Genomic DNA, 20,842 nt, shown 5'->3' on the forward strand with positions numbered 1-20,842 from the left:
ATCAGTACAAAGCGCTTCGAGTGTTCAAGTAGAATAGAAAAAGGAAGCAATTGCACCATGGCCTAACTGAACTCCTTGTTTCAGCTACTACCAGAGCCACACTCCATCTGACCCGCCAGTACCTGTCTGCCACCTCCGGAGTCCTCCAAGCTACGCAAGCCTGACAGAACCCCTTCTTTAGCTTGTCAGCTCCCTTCATCTATGATGTCCACCATGTTGTTTGGGGATTATCAACAAAACAATTACGACCACCTTGTAGCTGCTCCTTTGTGAAGCCATCTCAACAATGTAGGTGAGGAACATGGTACATTTGGAGTCAGTATTCCCAGCTTCTCTCTGAATGCTGTCAAAGTTCTGATGGAGGTGGCCTCTGCCAGATGTTCCCAGTGCATCCTTCCTATATGTTTGGGTGTGCGAGGCCTGTCCACCATCCTACCCTGCCTTTTGATCTAACTAACTACTAGATGCTGATCTGTTAAATGCTTAGCTTCTCAAAAAGTCTCAAAAAAAATATTTCCAGATTACAAATTACAAAATCAATCATTTACCTAGGGCGTACTAGTGCCATGTGCACATAAACATTCCTCTGTCACAAATTGCACAAAAATCCAGTAATCTGAACCACTCGAGGCAGGCCGTTCCTCCCAATTACACCACTCCAGGTCTCACTGTCATGTGATGAAGTAGGACAATGGAGTCACCAGGTGGGGAAATCTCCTGCACTATAACCAGCAACTCCAAGCTAAGAGAACATTTGTAAAGCATTTGGACAATCTACATGAAGTAAAGGTTTGTAATTCCCACATTCACTTTTATTCCAGTGTTTATCATTCCTGTTAGAGCAGCTGAGCTGTGAACAGTTTCTATCTGTAAAATAACACAGTGCAGTGCAGATAAAGTACAGAAAACTTAAAAGGAAATATATATGATTAGAGACTGTTGGACTCAAACATTAGCACATAGTAGCAATACACTACTGTGAAAAATGTAACTGGTTAATTCCAATTCTTCCCTGGATTTGTTTACCTGCCAGTCCACATGTGTGACTACAGTCAGACCATGGTGACCAGTCAGACAGCTGGCAATTAACAGGACACTCCACAACACAGGATGCATTCATTTGCCACTTTCTCTCCAGACCAAGCTGCAAAGAAATATCATTAGTATTTCACGAACTCAAACAGAACCATTTACAAAGGTTTAAAAGGCAAGCAGTACAACACATCTCACCTCTTTGCAGAAGATGAGGTCTACAGATTTACCATCACTACGCACACAGTCCAGCATGCGGGTTTTGAATCCATTTCCACACACTGCTTTGTCACTGAGCTGACAGGTACTCCATTCTGAAGAGACAGCATAACAGTAAAAGGTCAGCATAACAGGGGTGGCTGTAGCTCAGGAGGTAGGAGAGTAGGTCATCTACAGTCTCAAGGTTGGTGGTTCAATCTCTGGCTGCTTCAGTCTGTATGCCTGGGCAAGGTACTAACCCCAAGTTGCTTATTTCTGACCCATAAAATACTTTTTAATGACCAGGCCAAAGTTTCAGTTTAAACAACCGACATTCTGTTTTCCTTCCTTTAATTCATCCGTGCATGCTGGGTGTACACTCAGTGAAAGATTGCAATCAGATCGCAAGTCTTTTGCAAAGCCAACACAAAAAGACAATCATTCATGCTCACATTGACACCTATGAGGATTTAAACATACAGTACATGGAAAAAACTCACGCAGGCACAAAGTGAAACGGTAACTTTACACAGAAGAGCACTGAACAGCTTAAACCCAGGATGTGCTTGCTTTGAATTTGCAGTGCTAAACACTGCACTATGCTGTGTCTTTAAATCAGGGGTCTCGAACTCCAGGCCTCGAGGGCTGGTGTCCTGCAGGTTTAGATATCACCCTAGGTCAACACACCTGAATCAAGTGATTAGTTCATTAGCAGGCCTCTGGAGAACTTCAAGACATGTTGAGGAGGTCATTTAGCCATTTAAATCAGCTGTGTTGGATAAGGACACATCTAAAACCTGCAGGACACCGGCCCTCGAGGCCTGGAGTTTGAGACCCCTGCTTTAAGTACAGAATTTAATTGATTTGCATTCATTGTTTTTATTAACATACATAATATCCCAACTTCTTTGGAAACAAATCTGAACAGGTTAATGCTGACCAGTGATGTTGTAGGTGTAGTGAAAGCAGTTCCTGTTGAGTTTGCATGGCTCTGTCTCTTTAGTCGGTGGACACTCCTTCTTTTCTCCTGGCTGTCGGAGCGGGTAAGCACTCCTCTCCCGGGTGCTGTTCTCACTACATGGCTGAAAAGCAGAGGGAAAGGTTCTGACTGTTTTACATAAGCACACATTAAAAGCGTGGAACATAAAGGCTTTTGATTTTTCTATGTTGCAGATAGACAGGCAGAAGTAATTTGACTGAAATTTGAACTCTTTTGATGAGATGTGAGATTCAAGTGAGAAGTGCATCATATCTTGCATTGAAACACTAGCAGTTTGTATTAAAACTATGAGAAAGCCTATTGTGGTTGGTGAAATGTGTTCCTGATTTGAGAACTGTATTAACAGTAGTAAGAATTACTTTTCTGCTGTCACAATTGTGCCTAAGCGATCAAGAAAAACTCTAAAACCAGAACAGAAGCTAAGCTTGTTTCTTTCACACACAAAGTCCTGAATGATCAGGCCTAATTCATATATTCACCTTCAGAAGTCAAAGTCATTATCAGTGATAATCCCAACTCTAATTCTAACCCTCGGCAATCAGAATATTGTTTTTATTTCACAGTTAATCCAAGTTTTGGCAACAGAGAACTGAGAAAATGATCATTTTAATTGGCACACAGGAAAATCTATTCACATTTTTCCAAAAATAAGTCACGACCTTCTCCAAAATATATGATCAAGGCTCCATGATATCCCAAAAGAGCACTTTGTTTACTTATGGTTTCCTTCCTTCCTTGTTTCATTCCATCCATCCAATCTCCTCTGCTTATCCAATTCAGGGTCATGAGGGACTGGAACCTTTCCCAGCTACATTAACACAAGAGGTGGGGTACGCATAGAGACAGACAATTGTCCACAGTCACATTCACCTACCATACCTATGGTACCTATGGTTTCTTGAGTTTCCAAAAGTAGAATGGGAACTACAATGTTTAACTATCCAGTCCCTCTTCTGTGCGCTCATTTTTTTCTGTTGTTGTTTTTTTTTTTAAAGGTTTAGATTTTTTGTAAATTACAGCAACATAACAAAAATCCCTTTGTTATGTTGCTCTAAGTCTAGACTGGTGTTGGACTTTCATTCTTTCTTCTTTTCAGTCCTGACTTGTTTATATGGCACTTTTGCACATTGTTAACTGTCTTGTCCTGTTTGTTATTAGCGGTCTATCTGTCCTCACCTTTTGTCTCTTCTTTTCCCTTGACCCTCAGTTGGTCACTGCAGATTACTGCCCCTCCATGAGTCTGGTCCTGACAGAGAGCTCCTGTTGAAAAGGAGCGCTTACTTCCCACCAATCGCCAAGTGCTTGCACATAGAGTAAGCACTTGGCGATTGGTCATTGCGGTTCTCTCTTAAATAATATAGGATCTCACTATATAAAGTGTGTTGACACAATTGTTGTTAGCAGTATATAAATAAAAGTGAATTGAATTAACATACAAACAAATACGTGACACTGAGCAATACCAGCTAGATATATTTCGGCTCAGCTCAACACACAGCTCAAGTCTGGATCCAGTATCCTGGAGACGGGCTAATCTTTATTCCACTTTGGAGTTGCATTCAGTAAGTACTTCTCTTTGCTGGTAGTTTTCTCAAGTGGATGTTTCCATGCACCTTGGGGTAAGAGAACAGGTCCTCACTGTTGTTTTTCCCTGTGCCCCAAGCATCAGCTCAGAGTACACAGCCTTCTGGGAGTGCCTGGCTGATAGCTGGAAGGTCCCCCACCTGGGGACTGATTTGTTGTCCTTGGGGACCTCAGCATTCATGTGAGCAATGACAGTGAAGGCTGGTGGAGTGTGATCGGGAGCAACATCCTACTTGACGTCTAAGGAGCTCGGAAAGAAAAGCGTCTGGACTTCTTTAAGTTGCTTGAACTTAAAGGGTGAGCTCATTGTGAAACCTAGCCCCACCCTACCATGTGATTTCGAAATCACATGATAGGGTGGGGCCAGGTTTCACAATGAGCTCACCCGAAACTCTGGCTGATTGTGACCCACACCCGTTTTCACACCTTGGCTCATGTGATTAGGTAGAGGATCATCAGGGGGTCCTTTTTTCCTTCTTTGGGGGGATACTCCCACTGGGTTTAAATCTGGGACTCTCCACCATTTGACCCTTAGAACTGAAGAAGCTTCTCGGGTGAGAGGTGAAACGTCTTCAAGCAACTTAAAGAAGTCCAGACGCTTTTCTTTCCAAGCTCCTTAGACTACGATGACCTGGATGACTGAGTACCTTCACAGACACATCCTACCTGACCTAAACCTGAGCGGTGCGCTGTAACTGGACTTCTTTGTTGTTCACAGGTTGTCTATAGCATGAGAGTTTTCATAAATGCATTTGGCACTAGGACACACTTGGTTGCAGGCTAATGATTGATTCTGTAATCATATCATGCATTTCTTGGACTTTTGGGTGGAGAGGTGAGCTGCTTCTGTTGGCGTCATCATGCAGTTATTTAAAGCTTACACTGAGAGCGTTTGCAATAGAGTATAAAGTGGCTGAGATAAGAATTAGCAACTCCAAGTCTGAATCCTTTGTTTTCATCTGGGAAAAGTTAAAGTGTCTACCCTGGGGTGGGGCTGAATTAATGCCCCAAGTACATCAGTTTGTCTCAGAGTCTTATTCACTAAAGAGGGAAAAATGATGAAGGAGACTGACAGATGGATTCGTGCAACATATGCAGTAATGCTACTCCTGTAGCATGAGCATTGAGTATGAAAGAGAAGTTTTTGATTTACTGGGCAATATATTTTCCTACCCTCACCTATGACCACAAGCTCTGGGTAGTGACTAAAAAATTAGATCACAAATACAAACAGTTGACATTAGCTTCCTCTGAAGGGTGTCTTTGTTCTCCTTTAGAAGTAGGGTTAGAGCTTGGTCATGCTGAAGGGACTGAAATTAGAGCCTTTACTCCTCCTTATCAAAAGGAGCCAATTCAGGTCCTTCGTGCATCTGACCTTTTGAGCATCATCTAGGTGAGATGTGCTGGACAAGTCCAACTGGGAGCAAACCCTATTCTAACCCAGGATATGCTGGTGAGAACATATGTCTCGGCTGGTTTAGAAGCATCTTAATTTCCACCTTGTTTAGCTCCTCATGTTGGTGCTGCGCTTTTACTTTATCCCACCATTGGCTGCCAGATTTTCATCTTCTCTCCTATTGGTAAATTAATTGGAGCTACATACTATATATCCCATTCTGGACTGTAATAATGAGTCAAATTTTGGCCTTCTTCAAAATATAGGGTTAAGATTACCACCTATGATGACTTAGAAATAAGAGAGTTAATCTAGTTATTTTTCATTTAAATTTCTTTTTCATTTTTGTGCAAAGTTTTGGAACATTTGTATTACCAGTCTCATCAGTTAATTATAGTAACTTGTTAGATTATAAACAATTTGGGTCAATAATCGCTGACTTTCATCTGGTAATTAAGATAACTCACTGAGAATCTGAAAATGATGCTACAAAGCAGGGGAAGGCTTTAAACTATATCACTACTGTATCCAATGTAATGGTTTTTAACTTCATTACACAATAGCCATAAAGAAATACGAGACAATCTGATTGGCTGAGAAGTCTTAAAACTCTAAAGTTGCTGGGTCCAATCTATTTACACATATGGGAAATTAGAATTCACTTTATGCAGCATGCTTATCTTTCCTAAACTGCCTTTACACCACAAGACACATTCACCCATCAACAAACATATGTACTTATTCACAGAGTGCCTTTTTAGCACGAAGAGCGGGTTTAGTTGACACAGGCGGGGTTCCTCTATTACTATTACCTTCACTAGATCTCTGAATTCAAAACCACTACTTTAACTCTGGTTTCAACTATCCACTATATAATAAAGGCAACATGTCAGAAGTAATGTAAGATTTAGATAGAAAAAAAAAAGACTGGCAACTTCATTCCATCCTTACCAGTGGACATGGGCTCCAAGCTCCCCAGTCTGACAACACACAGTCTTCCGGGCAGGGCAGGTGGCTCTTGCGGGCCCCCAAAGGCATTTCCTCTGGGTCACACAAGTAGTCCTCCACCTGTTCAGAGGGCCCGTCTATAGTGTTCAGCATGCACCTGGTCACAAAAGGTTGAAGCAAAAGTTAGTTTCACAGCATTCCTTCAACAACACTCGAATATTTGAGCCTATTTTTACAGTCTTCTTGAACTAAAGCTGTTAATAAACATGAATACATGTGGTCTAATAGTCTTTGTAAAGCTAAATATCTGGATATTAAACCAGATGTACTCTATATTGCCAAAAATATATTTTTTAATGAAAATGGTTTAACATGATGTCGACCCATCCTCTAAGCTATAACAGCTTCAACTCTTCTGGGAAGACTTTCCATATGATGGGGATTTTTGACTACTCTTCAAGAAGCACATTTGTGAGGTCAGACACTGATAATGGACACGAAGGCCAGTTTAATCATGTGGATTTAAAATCTGTGCTTTCTAAATTCCATCAGCACATTATGTGTGAAATGATCAGGCCAGACCTGATCAAGGGAACGCACACTGCTGAGGTAGTGAAGAAAGCCCACAAGAGACTCTACTTTCTGAGGGTTCTCAGAAAGAATAACATCCCCGAGAAACTGTTTGTGTCCTACTATCACTGCACAGTAGAAAGTATCCTGGTATCCTTCTCCAGCTGCTCAGTAGCACAGAAGAGAAACCACTGCAGGGTTATACGGGTCGCCCAGCGGATAGTGAGCTGTCCACTCCCCTCATTTAAAGAACTGCACAACTCCCACACTGAGAGTGGTCTCAGGAACATTAAGAAAATCCCTCAACGCCCATCACTCCCTGATCATGACCTGTTTCAAAGTCTACTTTTAGCCAGACGATTAAGATCCATAAAGACAGACTTAGGAAAAGCTTTTATCCCTCAGCCATCACATTGCTACATGCTGCTAAGATAATCAGACAATCTGATCGAATACAACTTTCGAATACAACAATATTTTTATATATATTTTCTATTTTTTAACTTAATTTAAATTTTATTGAGTGACTGTGTCTTCTTTTGCAGTGAGAGAGTTGCACCTCAATTCTATTGTTCAGTGTTTCATTGCGACAGTGACAATAAAGACTCTGATTCTGAATCAGACTGCTGCATTGTAGGTACACAGAGGAGCGTTATCACAGCTCCTTCCTCTCGGCAGTTGTTAGACTTTATAAGCATCACTGCTCCCAACAAACATAATAGGTTGTTCACATCCCTGCTGTTATTTGCACACGTTTCCCATTTTCTGTAAACAGTTTGTCAGGTTCTTTAAAGCACAAATATATAGCACTTTTTGTATATTTTTAAAAGGATTAGCTTACTTTCACATTTCTTTGAATTTGAGTATGCTATTTTTACTAACTGTACGGTAATCTTTTTTTTGGATGTTGTAAATTTGCCCTTACAGTCTCTTATTTCTTGTTTTGTTTTTTGTTTTTACTTTCGTTACTTTTGTGTGAATCTGCATGCTCCATCTGCCTGTCACTTTGCTGATGGAACACCTGAATTTCCCCAAAGAGGGACAAAAAAGGATATTTCTATTCTATTCAATGATTTGGACGGGTCAGTGAATACTTTTGGCAATATAGTGTATATATCGGTTATAACATCATGCACTACTATTTTAATTGTTTGATCACTTTTTAACAATTCAGCACAAGCAAACACTCAGCTCTGTTTTTCCTCCAAAAGGAAGAATATCACCTGTTTAAAGCTCTACCTAAAGATCAGAGACACTGACACATGATTCTGTTCATCTTACTTGACATTTCGGGTTTGAACACCTTCACCACAGTTGTCATTCAGGTCCACATTGCTGACTTTCCACACACTCCAAGGCTCTGCCACCCACACATACTGCCCACAGTCACTGAGGCAAGGCACCACCTCATAGACCTGATGCACATAAAAACACCAGTTACCCTACAGGCACAGTTGCCTGATGTCAAAGAGGAAATGTGTCAAAAAATGAGAAATTTAAATCCTTCCACTCAGTTTTGCTTAAGTTTGAAAATCATACATTATAATAAAACTAAATACCAAAACTAATTTATGAAATAATTACAAAATGCAGCAGTCTACTTACTTGAGCCTGTAAGTGGAATCCATTTGTAAAAGAAGACAAGGAAACAACAGAAAACAGCATTGTTTAGGTTATTATCCAAAAAAATAGGTATAAAGCTAGAATATAACACTTTAAGTGAGCCCTCTCTCACCTGGTTGACATGGTCCAATTTAGGGCAAGGTCTGCCACCATTGTATGGTTTTTCTCTGAGCCATTTAGAGCGAACTTTGACCCCACTGCCACATGATTTGCTACAGCGAGACCAGTTGGACCACTCACTTAGCTTGCAGTCAGATGGACAAGGAATGATGCAGGCTTCCTCAATATACCCTGTAACCAGTCACATAACAAAAAAGTAGAGCAAGATATTTGACAGCATCTTGGCTGTACACAGTTTTGGGAAGGTGTATGGCAAAATAGATTTTAATGGTCTGTTTTTATTATTTGACATACAGGTCATTCAGTCTCAAATTATTGTGGGCCTTCTGCTCGACCATCTCTGGTTTGCACAAAAATCTTATGGTCCAAAGTTTGGACATATTAAATTGCTGTAAAATATTTGTTTCACATATCCAATCATTTTCAAGATATAAGTTTGTGAAAAATGGTCCATCCATCTGATGGACTGATGAGCAGGGACTCCTCCTGGTAAGACATGTCTGAAACACCTCAACTGGAAGTGATCCAGGAGTCATCCTGGTCAGATGACCGAATCGCCTTAACTTGATTTTTTTTTTTCAAGGAAACTAATCCGTCACTTGTATTTAAAGCCTATTCTTTTGTGACCATGGGTGAGGAAGAAACATAGATTGATTGGTAAATCGACAGCTTCTCTATGCACGTGTTTAAATGTGTGTGCAAAAACTTAGGTTAAACATAGTATTTTCATAGCTGTGGCTTAGCTCACCGGGATGAGCAGGCCGCCATTTGCCATATGGCTTTGGCCGGTCTGCTTCACTTCACTATCTAATAAAGTCAGAACAAGGTACTTTCGAGGTTGTAGTGAAGTTGTGTTGTGATGGTTACTTTTCTCTATTTTTTCCAATAAGGTATGGTCTCTCCATTTCAAACTAAGTGCTCTATTAGGGTGATTTGCCACTTTGAGGTCTTGGCCTGATTATTCAAGACCTTCTATTTGGAGAGAAGCATTTTAAAATTTACTCTGGATTTAAAGAAAGCTGCTGAATAGGAGCCGATATGGGAGACATATAGTCTTTCTTTCTCTTTCTGGTACCGGTTAGTACTCTCATTGCAGAGTACTGTGTGATGTAAGTGTAACATAGTTAAATAGAGTTGAAGTTAAATCCCGCTAAATGGGACATTGGCACCACCTACTGTTGTAAAAGTCACCCTGCAACATTCACAAAGGGCAAGGGATTCTGGGTAATCCTCAGAATAATGGAGGATTCCTGCGAGGTAAGGAATGCGCAAATGTCGTGGGGAAGAAAAATCATATCGCTGGTTGTAACAGTAATACAATCTGACCCGATTATTTTTGTTGTTTAAACATCATTTTTTGCGGGTAATTTCTCCAGTCCTTATGTTGAATTGATGCACGTTTATGTGAGATTTCTTTATTGGGAAGAGAGGGAAAAAAACACGGGAGCATAGTTAGCTAACGCTGTTGTTGCTTTTCCATTTAGGTCTTTATGCTGACTGCCCACGACAATAAATGAAAGCATCCTAACTTGTTGCCTTTTTGTTGTGAATGCAGGTATGTGACTGTGCCACACTGTTTAGAGAATACACATTGTTTTATGTACAGCTCTGAAATATATTTCGGTATTCCTTTCATTTGGGAAATTTAAGATGCAGATTAATTGTGTTGAGGTTCTTCTATTTTGTTTGTATAATTTTACCACTATATGATCACACTGCAAGTGTAAATGTAATCCTCAGAATAATGGAGGATTCCTGCGAGGTCTTTATGCTGACTGCCCACGACAATAAATGAAAGCATTCTAACTTGTTGCCTTTTTGTTGTGAATGCAGACCAGAGAAGACACTACACAGCGGTCACATAAGCATGCAAATCAGTAACATAGGCTGATTGAACACTTAATCACATTGTCTTTAGAATAATCAGCAGATGCAAATATATATATCTTGCAGCTAACTGACATCTCCAACATTTAGCTGTAACCCTGTCAAGTAGAGACGGCAGCAGAGGTGAAAACAGCACAAGGGATTGTGGGAAGTCCACTTCCACATCTGGACTCAGTGTATGCTGGACAGATCCAAAAAAGGGACAGACATATTGCTGCAGACCCCACTGACGCTGGCAATGGACTGTTTATACTGCTTCCTTCTGGAAAGCGTTATATGAACATACCAGACTGAGACACAGCTTCTTCCCCAGAGCTGTGAAATCCATTTCAATTCAGTGATGTTTTGCACATATTTCTAAGGCACACCTTCACAGGTGGATAGTACGCATTCAGTTGTCATTTTATTTTGTTAAATACCAATAAAATGATAGCAGAAGTGCTGTTACGTGTCTGGCCAGAAAGAGCGCACCAATGTGTTTATTTGGTAGTTCAATCAAAGGCTTCAGTTAGTTAAGAGGGAGGAAAAAAACTGTGTTCACATTTGCAGTTTTGTCTTGTTATATAATATTTGAAATAAAAAAAAAATCTACATTTTCAGAAATATTTGTGGGTGTTTTCTTGTTTGTTTGGTTAGTTTTTTTGTACTACTTGAACACTAAAGTGGCCCTCCAATGAGATGGCAGTGTCAGCAGTGGCCCACGGCTCATATAAGTTTGAGACCCCTGCTCTGCGGGGAACGGTGTTAATGTGACGCCTTGGGGTCAGATTTAGTTATTCAGTCATAGAAAACTCACCGTGGCTGTTGCATCGAGAAGTCTCCACTATCCTGTTGTCTTGGTCATAGCACACCATGGCTTGGTAGCGGTACCCTTGGCCACACTCTTTGATGTCACCTTGTATCTTCATGCCAAGCTGACCCTCCATGCGACCACCCTCGGATAGGATACAGTCCGACCAGTTGCCTACAGGCTGGGCATTGTATTTATTACATGGGCAGTACTGGGTCTCACTTAGGGGATACAGCTGGTTGTTTTTACACTGGTCATGCTTTCTACTTCTCCCTGTAGAAACAGCAAAAGATAAACGGTAATTTTCCACTAGTGAAGGGTTCAATGTGGTGACCTTCACACACAGAAAAGTAACAATATGTTTTTACATCTGCTGAACTAACACTAAAGTTTCTGGAAGTCGGCCACTCACCTACTAGCATCCTTTTGCGGGTTCTGACACCCACACAATCTGCTGTACAGGAAGAAAACTTGGACCAGCTGCTGAGTTGACAGTCTTCCTGGCAGGGCACCTGACAGGGTTGGGTGAGAGATGGCATGGAGCTAGCAAACTTAAGACAAGCTTCAATGTCTGCTTGCCCACCATCCTGCTTTCGGCATGAAACAGCTAAAGAAGGGGAAAAAAAGGAATGATGGAGTTCTGCAAGAATGGACTTTTGTTTTTGTAATGGCACACCATTTGTATAACCGATAATGTGAACTAATCACTAATGGATTTGATTATCAGATTTAGAGTACTATTAGGGCTGGGTATCAATTTCGATTTCTGTAACTGATTAGATTCACTTCAATTTTGACTCAGTCAGTCAGAAATATTATAATTCTGATCATTTATCAGTACATGTCCATGTTTTTATATCTATGTGTAAAAACAACACTGACACTTGTGAGACTTCATCAGAGGTGTGAGCATCACAGCAGAGGCTTTTGTGTCAAAGTAAGTGAGGATAAAACTCAGAACAACATGAAGGAGACTTTCCTGGCCTGGCTTTTTATAGCAGATAATCCCCTTAAAGATATTCTTCAGTAGATAGAAAAAGGGAAGAAAACCGTGAACAATATCAACATATGAACATTACCTGATGTTGCTGAAGTGAAGCAGAGCAAAGTTACAGAGGTCTGATTAGAGACACAGCTAAGCATTTTGCAATTTAGCATCATTTGTAAAGGTTTTTTCAGTACTGAACAGCAGAAATGAGGCTTTTCTTGTCGAAGGTCATTTTTGAAAAAACAAAACAACCAAGAAACAGCGGGCGACGGTACTGTATAAAACGGTAGACTGGTGTGTAAACAGCAAGCGAATAATGCAGAAAACAGAGCTTTTGATGGTAAACTGGTCGCTGAGTACACTGAGAGAGAGAGCTGTGCAGGAAGTAAAAGCCAAAGTCAGAGGGAATTCATGACAATGTTTCTCAAACGTGCAGCGTAGTTTGGATCTTCTTTTGCTCCTGGTTCAGTGAATTTTGGTCAGAGTGATGAAACCTGCAGCTTCAGAATCTATGAGACGTCGGCTTTCAGCACCCAATGGCATATCTGTGTACGTGCCGTCGTGAGAGCGATCCACAATTTGTGTTTACATCTTTGTGCAGAATCCGTTTACCTTTAAACATTTGCTGTTTTAGCTGTTTGGCGGTTGTTGACACAGTTTTGTGAGCTTTAACCTGAGATTCTGGCATTTCTGGCAAAATACATTTATATTTAAAAATCGATTCAGGATTTTATGAAACGATATTGTTTTATTCAAACTAAAATCAATTTGAATCGGGGAAATCGATTTTTTAAACCTACCCCAATATACTATCTTTCCAGCTGTCACAGAAAAATATAGATGGGCATGATTTGATAGCAGAACATTTTTTTTTCAAATTGTCAGTATTTAAGGTTATCTCTGTTTACTTCTGTTTAATATCCACAACATGGTTATGCCTTATGTAAGTGAAAGGGTGCACAGTAAAAGGGTAGTATTGTACTAATCAATTTAATTAAATTCAGTTCAGTTTTTTTTTATACAGCCTCAAATCACAACATCATTTGCACCAAGGCACAGTCCTACAATAAAATAATACATACAGAGAAAAACCCAACAATCATATGACCCATTATGAGCAAGCACTTTGGCGACAGTGGGAAGGAAAAACTCCCTTTTAACAGGAAGAAACCTCCGGCAGAACCAGGCTCAGGGAGGGGCGGGGCCATCTGCCATGACCGGTTGGGGAGACAGGATAAAGACACGCTGTGGAAGAGAGCCAGAGTATACCATTACAGGTACCTCCCAGGGATCAGGGTGAAGATAACTGGAAACTGACAATGGCCTTGTGGCAGGGGTGTGGTGGCTGAGGGGCAGTGCCAAGGAGACTGAGGCTCAGGTGGAGGTAATCAGGTGGATGAATTCTTTTTCCCTTTTTTAGTGCCTGCCACCAGCGACAAGATATGAGAGTGTGGAGGCAGCTGGAAAACTGACCACAGCAGAAACACTGGTGAATCGAGCTGCATTGTACATGTGGATACATGTATATAAATAAACGGGACTTAACATTTACCAGAGCGACATGTGGGGTCAGATCTGTCACAGGCCTTTTTGCAAGAGACTTTAAAACGAGTCTAATTTCTATGCATTAATTTCTCTGACAACTTAAAGGAATAATACATATAAGTAGAAAGTCTAATAGTAATATATTACATGAATGTGTTTGGTAAGAGATTGTAGATTAATACAGCTGAACATTTCTGCTCACACATTAAATTATTAATCCAGTAAAGTGATTAATTATTGCTTAACATTTGCTTATATGTTTACCATTTCCCTGACCGTGACATGTTATTTTGTGATTCCATTTATCAGTGTCTACATGCCCATCCACTCCTCCCCCACTAAATTATTATTTTTGTCTCCAGTGGGGATTTAAAAGATTTGCATCTTAAAACAGTCTACAACAAAATTAAAATCGGAAACTGACTTTCATAATTAGAACTCGTCACCAGTGACAGATGACACTGCCAATGACTCCAGATCCGGTTTCCATTTCAATTTTCCAGTAAGCCACTAATGACCACTGTTTCTGAAAAACTACAATCAACTAAATGAATAAGAAAGAATTGGATTCAGAGCATTAGGAGACTCATAATAAATACTATAACTATTCCTACTGTGTGTCAAACACTTGCCTGATCACTGACCACAGAATTCCCTACAAAAGTGAGTTCTGCAGCTTCTTCTTTCAGCTTGTTAAATTGCAGTTATGGAACAGCTCTGCTGTCTACCACAACATGCAGTTATGAAGACTGTCTCTGAAAAAAAATATGAGCAAGGTTTGCTGACTTTGCAAATGATGGTGCAGCTGCTGTGATGGGCTGAAAGGAGGCACACTCCTGAGTGAAAACATCAACTAACCTGACTGTCATTCACTGCATCATTCACGTGTTAGAACCTTTTGACCATCACCCTTTATAACAAGTTACAGAGGGATCTCAAATCAGCATGGGCCTTCTGCGTGACCATTTCCAATTTTCAAAAAAGTGTTATGGTACAAAGTCTGGACACACAGAATGATTGCTGCAAGATTTTGGCTTCATATATCAAATACTGTCCAGCATATAATTATTTGTAAAATTGCCTGCCGACCTACTTTGACCATTTTTTCACACATTGAAATCTGAGGCAATGTTTGAACGTGAATATCACAACATGTATTAAAGATAACAACCTGAAGGTTTTCTTTGGACAGATATATTAAAACATGCCTAATAATTAAAATCTGAAAAATAAATTAAAGCCCTTGTGCAAAGTGAATGTTGAGCGCACCCTAATAAAACACTTCACACACACGAGTGACACTTTTTTAATGGTATATAGTTGAATTTAACAATACTGCCAAATAAAGCATGTAGAATATTTTTTGAACATAAAATTCATAGTCACAAAAATTAAGATAATGCCATTTTTCACTCAACTTGGATCAAGTAAATATGACAAGTTGTAGCAGAAAATCACAAACACTGGTAAATTGTCCAAACAGAATAAAATTCTGGAATCTCCACATGGTGAAAAAAAATGAAATTATTATGTTAAATATGAGCATATTGTTCATTTCTGAGACCTGAGTCAAATCAGCATTTTTTTTTAGAACATTTTCTACTTAGCCATATTCAATTTGTTTAAAAATGTGACTGTCCAAAGTCTGGAGACAAATAATTATTGCTGAGAATGTTTAGCTTCATATATCAAATACTTTTCAAGATATATGTTTTTAGAAAAATGGTCCATCCACTCATTTTCAGGCATATTGAAATCGGAGACAATATTGGAACATGAATGGCCCAAAAACTATTAAAGACAAAAGCCTGAAATTATTACTTGTCTTTCATCACTTGTGTTTTTTCAGGAATTTAGAAAAGAGTCTAAGTATTGGCTAAAATACAAAAACAAAATTCAAGCTCTCTTAAAAATTCCCATATTTGAATACACACTACTATAAAATGATAATTATTAACTACCATATTTTCCACACTCTAAGTCGGACTTAAAATCCTTTAATTTTCTCAAAAATCAACAGTGTGCCTTACAATCTGGTGCGTCTCATGTATGAATACTGGTTGTGTTTACTGACCTTGAACCGATTTTATGTGGTACACGGCGCTCAAAAATCTGTCAAAAATGTTTTAGTATGACTTTGGTAAGCTACGAAGCCGCACCGCTTGATGGATTTTCAGAGCATAATGGCTAAGGTGGTCAGGAGCCTCGCGGAGTAACCTGGGTCCTAAACTCCGTCCCTTCAGGTCCCAAAGTCAAACGAACACTGCGGCATCACTGAGAGTCAAAAACTGTCTAAATTCTTTCATCTTTAATAAAATGATCAGTGTTGCTGCTTTACCAGGTGTAACAATGAAGTTTAACATCCAGGCATCCATGAAAACAGAATTTATTAAATTTAACGGAATTAGAAGTTAGCAGGAAGTTAGCTCGCTAGCTTCCACCTAAACATGATATAGCATGTTCTGACTGAGAGATTTCTGAAAAATTCAAACGTACAGCTCTGCTATCACTTCCAACATAAATGAAGACAGAAAACTAAACAGCAGTGACGTTTGTAGGGTTACTGAAGTTGGGCTAGCTGGTATATAATGATGTGCTATGTGATCGCTAGCGACACAGCTATGTTAGCATAACATAAACACAGTGAAGCTGCAGGATGAACGCTAACTTTTTTCCACTGGATAAAAGTTAACGTGAGGGTTCCCGATGGTTAGGGACAAATGCAATCGCATGGCAGGATGCTGTAAACGGACCAAACTTCAGTCAGGAGAACAACTGAGATAATCCATCCACAATACGAGGTTAGTCATTAATATACTGCAACAACATGGGAATAGAGCTGCTGCAGAGAATTCAGCATTAATGAATCAATGGTACAGAAGTGGTGGAAGCAAGAAGAATGAGTTGAGTAAAGTTTGACTTATCTGACTGTTTTGTTTCGCCTACTGCACCTTATAATCCGATGTGCCTTATGGTCCGAAAAATACGGTACAATAAAAGTTTAATGAAAATACTCTTTTCTTGATTTTTGTGCCAAAGAATTTAATGCAAAAAAAGTTCTACATGTTTTACTTTACATTATTTTATCGTGACCTGTATAATATTATATACTATTCAGAAGTTATCACTAGTTGTCTCTGGCAGGTGTTTATTATTATGCTCAAACACGGGACGTGAGGATGGCCTACATTTGTTCATATTTCATTTACCCAATAGTTGCACACTTTTTTAATCTGTCTCAAATTACACATCCTGATTCACTCTGATTGTTTAAAGAAACAAAAAAGCCAATGAAAATGTTGAATGTTAAAACATTGCCTCAGACTTTAAGCCTGGACCAAATTGCAAACGAAAAAAAAAGTTTCTTGAAAAGTATTTGATATGTGAAGCTAATTATATATGTCGGGGGGGGGGGGGGGGGTTGAGATGACAGAGCAAATGACCCAGACTTGAGGTGGCTGTAGCTCAGGAGGTAGAGCACGCCATCTACTGATTGGAAGGTTGGTGGTTTGATCCCTGGCTCCCCCACTATGCATGTCAAATATCCTTGGGAAAGATACTAACCCCCACTCGCTCTCCGATGCATCCATTGAGTATGAATGTTAGTTAATTAATTAGAAAGCACTGAAATGCATAGAAAACAGTGCATGGGTGAATGCGGAGTCTTGTATAAGGTGCTTTGAGTGCTCCAGGAGAGTAGAAAAGCGCTATATAAGAATCAGTCCATTTACCAGATCTTGAAAATGCAAAGTATGCACATATTTAACAGGATACTAGATCATTTGGAAATTCCACAGTTTAGTTCCATATGGACAGGACAATAGACTGATTTTTGTGTTTTCTGGCACAACTTGTCATATTTACTCAGTCTAGTGTGAAAGTAAAATGAAAATGACATTTTTTCTGACTATGAAGTTCATTCATATTCACATTTTTTTTTTAAATTAGCATTTATTCTTCACAGTTAGCCAATTATCAGACATTTTTTATGTATCTGTATGAAATGAAACATCCTGATTCACTGTGATGGTAAGATAGGTCAATGGGAAATTTAAGGCTTTTATCTTAAACAGGTTTTGCTGTGCTATTCATGTTTTCACATTGTCTCAGATTTCAATGTGCAAAGAAAATGGTTAAAGTGGGTCAAAGGCAATTGTTAAAAAAATATATCCTAAAAAGTATTTGGTATATGGGGCAAAAATTTCACAGCAACCATTCTGTGTCCAAACCTTGTATCTTCATATTTTTTTAGGCAAGTTGAATTGATTTGATTTTCTGTAGTTTTGTTCGTTTTGGATGCCTTTTGTTACTTTTCTGATTAAATGCCAAAACGGCCTATGGGAGTTTTGAATTGAGATAAATTTCTTTTAGAATATTGAAACTTGTTGCGCAACACCTAGAATTAAATCTGTTTTGTAAATATTTAATTAACCTTGGATAATGTTTATTTGCTTTATTGCAAATAAATAAATATTGCAAATAAAGTGATTTACTTTACTTTGATGGCACCCATGTGAATGTTTTTCTATATTATTTTGAATGAAAATCATTATAAGAATTAGATGTTGTGATTTGTTTGGCTATTGGTTGTTGTATGAAATATGGCATTAATGATTTGACTTTGTTATTTATGGATTTATTTGTTTTATCATGACAGTAGAACGCTGTTTCAATTTAATATTGAATGATAGTTTATGTTTTTTGACCTTGTTTAGGTCAGGTTTTTTTTACTCCCGCGATCAAAGCCCTGATCAGCGACCTCGGGACCTGTGAATCTATGGAATAAATTGAACTATTCAACTGTTGATACATGACCTATCAAAGGTCAGTGGAACGAAACTGATCTCGCACTGGACTAAACCTCGTCCCACCGCCTTTTGGGACCCACTAAGCTGTTTTGTATTATTACCATTATTTTTGTTTGTGATATATATGCATATATTTATTTTGTTGTACATCTGTATACATTCCTCAATACCATAATATATATATATATATATATATATATATGAGCTCTATTTCTTTTTCCTGTGTTTTATTCACACACTCAGGCTCCAGAGTCGAAACACTTCTGATTAGCTCATTATCTATGAAGCTGCAGTCAGGCGCCCTGGTCCCTTACCGCGTTACTGTGTGTGTGTGTGTGTGAGAGATTGTCCTCACCTCGAACCTGCAGACCCAGCCCACAGAGCTCCTGATTCCCAGGACTGCCCTCCCGAACAGACCATGGAACCAATTGACATCTTCGCCACTTATGAGTTTTCCATCTGTCAAAAAACATATTATAAGAGGAGTCTTGAATGAAAATTGAACTGGTCTACTTTGTTCATATTTGGCCATCACAAGAAAACATTGTATTCAGCACTGCATATTAGTTTTTGGAGGGTACTGAGTGAAAAAAGTCCCCCCACTTTTTTTTAACTTGTGAAGGAGCTTGTTTATTATAAACATGAAGTTAGGATTAACAAACTGTATTAGACTGGTTTTAAATATATTGTATTATCAGATAATACATGTTATCAGATTAATATGATTAATCTATCTATATTAATGGGCTACATACCACGAGCCTTTACGGTGGCAGTAATTAATCCATGACTTAAAAAGCCATCGGGTGGCTTAGCTGCACCAATCTCCAACTTTCCTTTCATCTCAAAATTTCATAAAAGAATAGTATTAAACCAGTTAACTGCTCACCTGCAGAGGAACAGTTTATTTGAAGCGTTTCAGTCAGCTTTCAGAATTCATAACTGTACAGAAACAGCTTTAGTGAAGGTCACAAACAATGTTCCCTCTAAGCAATTGCGCACTGCTGGCACGGTCTCTGCGCACAGAAAATCTGTGTTGCGCACAAAAAAAAATCTAACCTGATTTGAAATTAAAATTAATACTTTAACAATTCTGTTTTGCAGTGTTAGTCAGTAAGTGACTGCCTGCTCCTGTATGGGATTAGAACGATTCCACCTTATCCCATAGTCCAGCCAATGATGCGATTCACATTCGTATATACGCAGCTAATCAACGTGGTTGACAGGCTATGACAGCGTCCTTATATGTTTTAGCTAGCAAAGCGGCGTGGCTGATGTGGAGTGAAGCCACGTTAATGACAACGTGTACAACCATTGGAGATGTGAGCAGGACAGACGGAACAATTACGGAAAAAGTGTGGACTTTATACCAGTTTTTAAATTGTGTTGATAGGCCACGTAAAACCAGAGTTATGATAAAAATATCTGCAATGTTTGGTTTTCTTCCTGAATACAATCGTTGTTTATATTTACTGCGGGAAGAAACTGTAAAAACGTCATTTTAGAAGGAAAAAGGCTCGAAAGCACACTCCGCCTGTGAGCAAAAACAAACTCCACCCACCTTTCCTATTCGTCCAAAAAAGTACCATGTCGACCAATCAAAAAATGATATGGCAACGTGGCATCTAGTTGTTACAAAACTGGGGGAAGTTTTAGGAGTGACGGCGGTGCTTTGAGATGTGAGAGATTTGACACGTTTAGCACAAATCTTGTGTAGTTAGTGTGTTAGTGCGACTGCTGAATGTTACAGGTGTTACAGCAGTGATACATCTCCTGTTGTCAGGCCTGCAGGTATCAGGCTGTTGTTCTCCTTTATCTCATAGTGGACACAAATTATTTTTTGGAGTGGCACAAATAATTTGTGTGGCATCAAATTTGATGCAGAACAGCTGATTGTTCTGTAAATAGTTTGAAATGTTTATTTAAAAATGCCTTGGCTGCATTTAAAAAAAATAGCTGCAAAAAAACTTTGTTGTTTGCCAAACTGAGTTACTTTTTTAAAGAAGTAACTATATAATTAATTGCCCAGTATTGGTCATTATATACTGTATTTTGCAGACAGAGAGCTACAGACTCTCTCCCAGACCACAGACTCATAATGCAAGTCAGAGCTTTTTTTAAAAGAAAGAAAGTTGTGTTTTCAAAATTGGAGTTCAAGTTATTTTTACTTCCAATAGTGTTAACATACTACACAGGTCATGAACAAGATTTTTTTTTACATTTTCATTGTAAGTGGGTTAAAGCAGTTAATTAAAAGTAGTCTAACATAAATGTAAATGCTGTAATTTGATTATTTTAATAAACCATGTAACTTGGATGGATTCAATGCTGGCGTGACCACAGTGCACACGTC

At 39.0% G+C, this 20,842-nt stretch overlaps 1 protein-coding gene across 1 annotated transcript in view; it reads right to left on the bottom strand.

Moving 5' to 3' along the window:
• Positions 1-20,842, bottom strand: part of thsd7aa (thrombospondin, type I, domain containing 7Aa) — a 162,845-nt gene that overhangs the window by 25,850 nt on the left and 116,153 nt on the right. The window contains exons 11-20 of the mRNA XM_065471423.1: positions 18,845-18,948; positions 11,561-11,755; positions 11,155-11,421; positions 8,464-8,642; positions 8,334-8,339; positions 8,010-8,143; positions 6,162-6,315; positions 2,171-2,312; positions 1,231-1,346; positions 1,027-1,144 (exon numbers count right to left, since the gene is read on the bottom strand). Of these exons, the coding sequence (XP_065327495.1) occupies positions 1,027-1,144; positions 1,231-1,346; positions 2,171-2,312; positions 6,162-6,315; positions 8,010-8,143; positions 8,334-8,339; positions 8,464-8,642; positions 11,155-11,421; positions 11,561-11,755; positions 18,845-18,948 (1,415 nt within the window). The remainder of the gene's footprint in view (positions 1-1,026; positions 1,145-1,230; positions 1,347-2,170; positions 2,313-6,161; positions 6,316-8,009; positions 8,144-8,333; positions 8,340-8,463; positions 8,643-11,154; positions 11,422-11,560; positions 11,756-18,844; positions 18,949-20,842) is intronic.

Source organism: Pelmatolapia mariae, linkage group LG22, assembly GCF_036321145.2.
Source record: "Pelmatolapia mariae isolate MD_Pm_ZW linkage group LG22, Pm_UMD_F_2, whole genome shotgun sequence".
Classification (NCBI taxonomy): domain Eukaryota; kingdom Metazoa; phylum Chordata; class Actinopteri; order Cichliformes; family Cichlidae; genus Pelmatolapia; species Pelmatolapia mariae.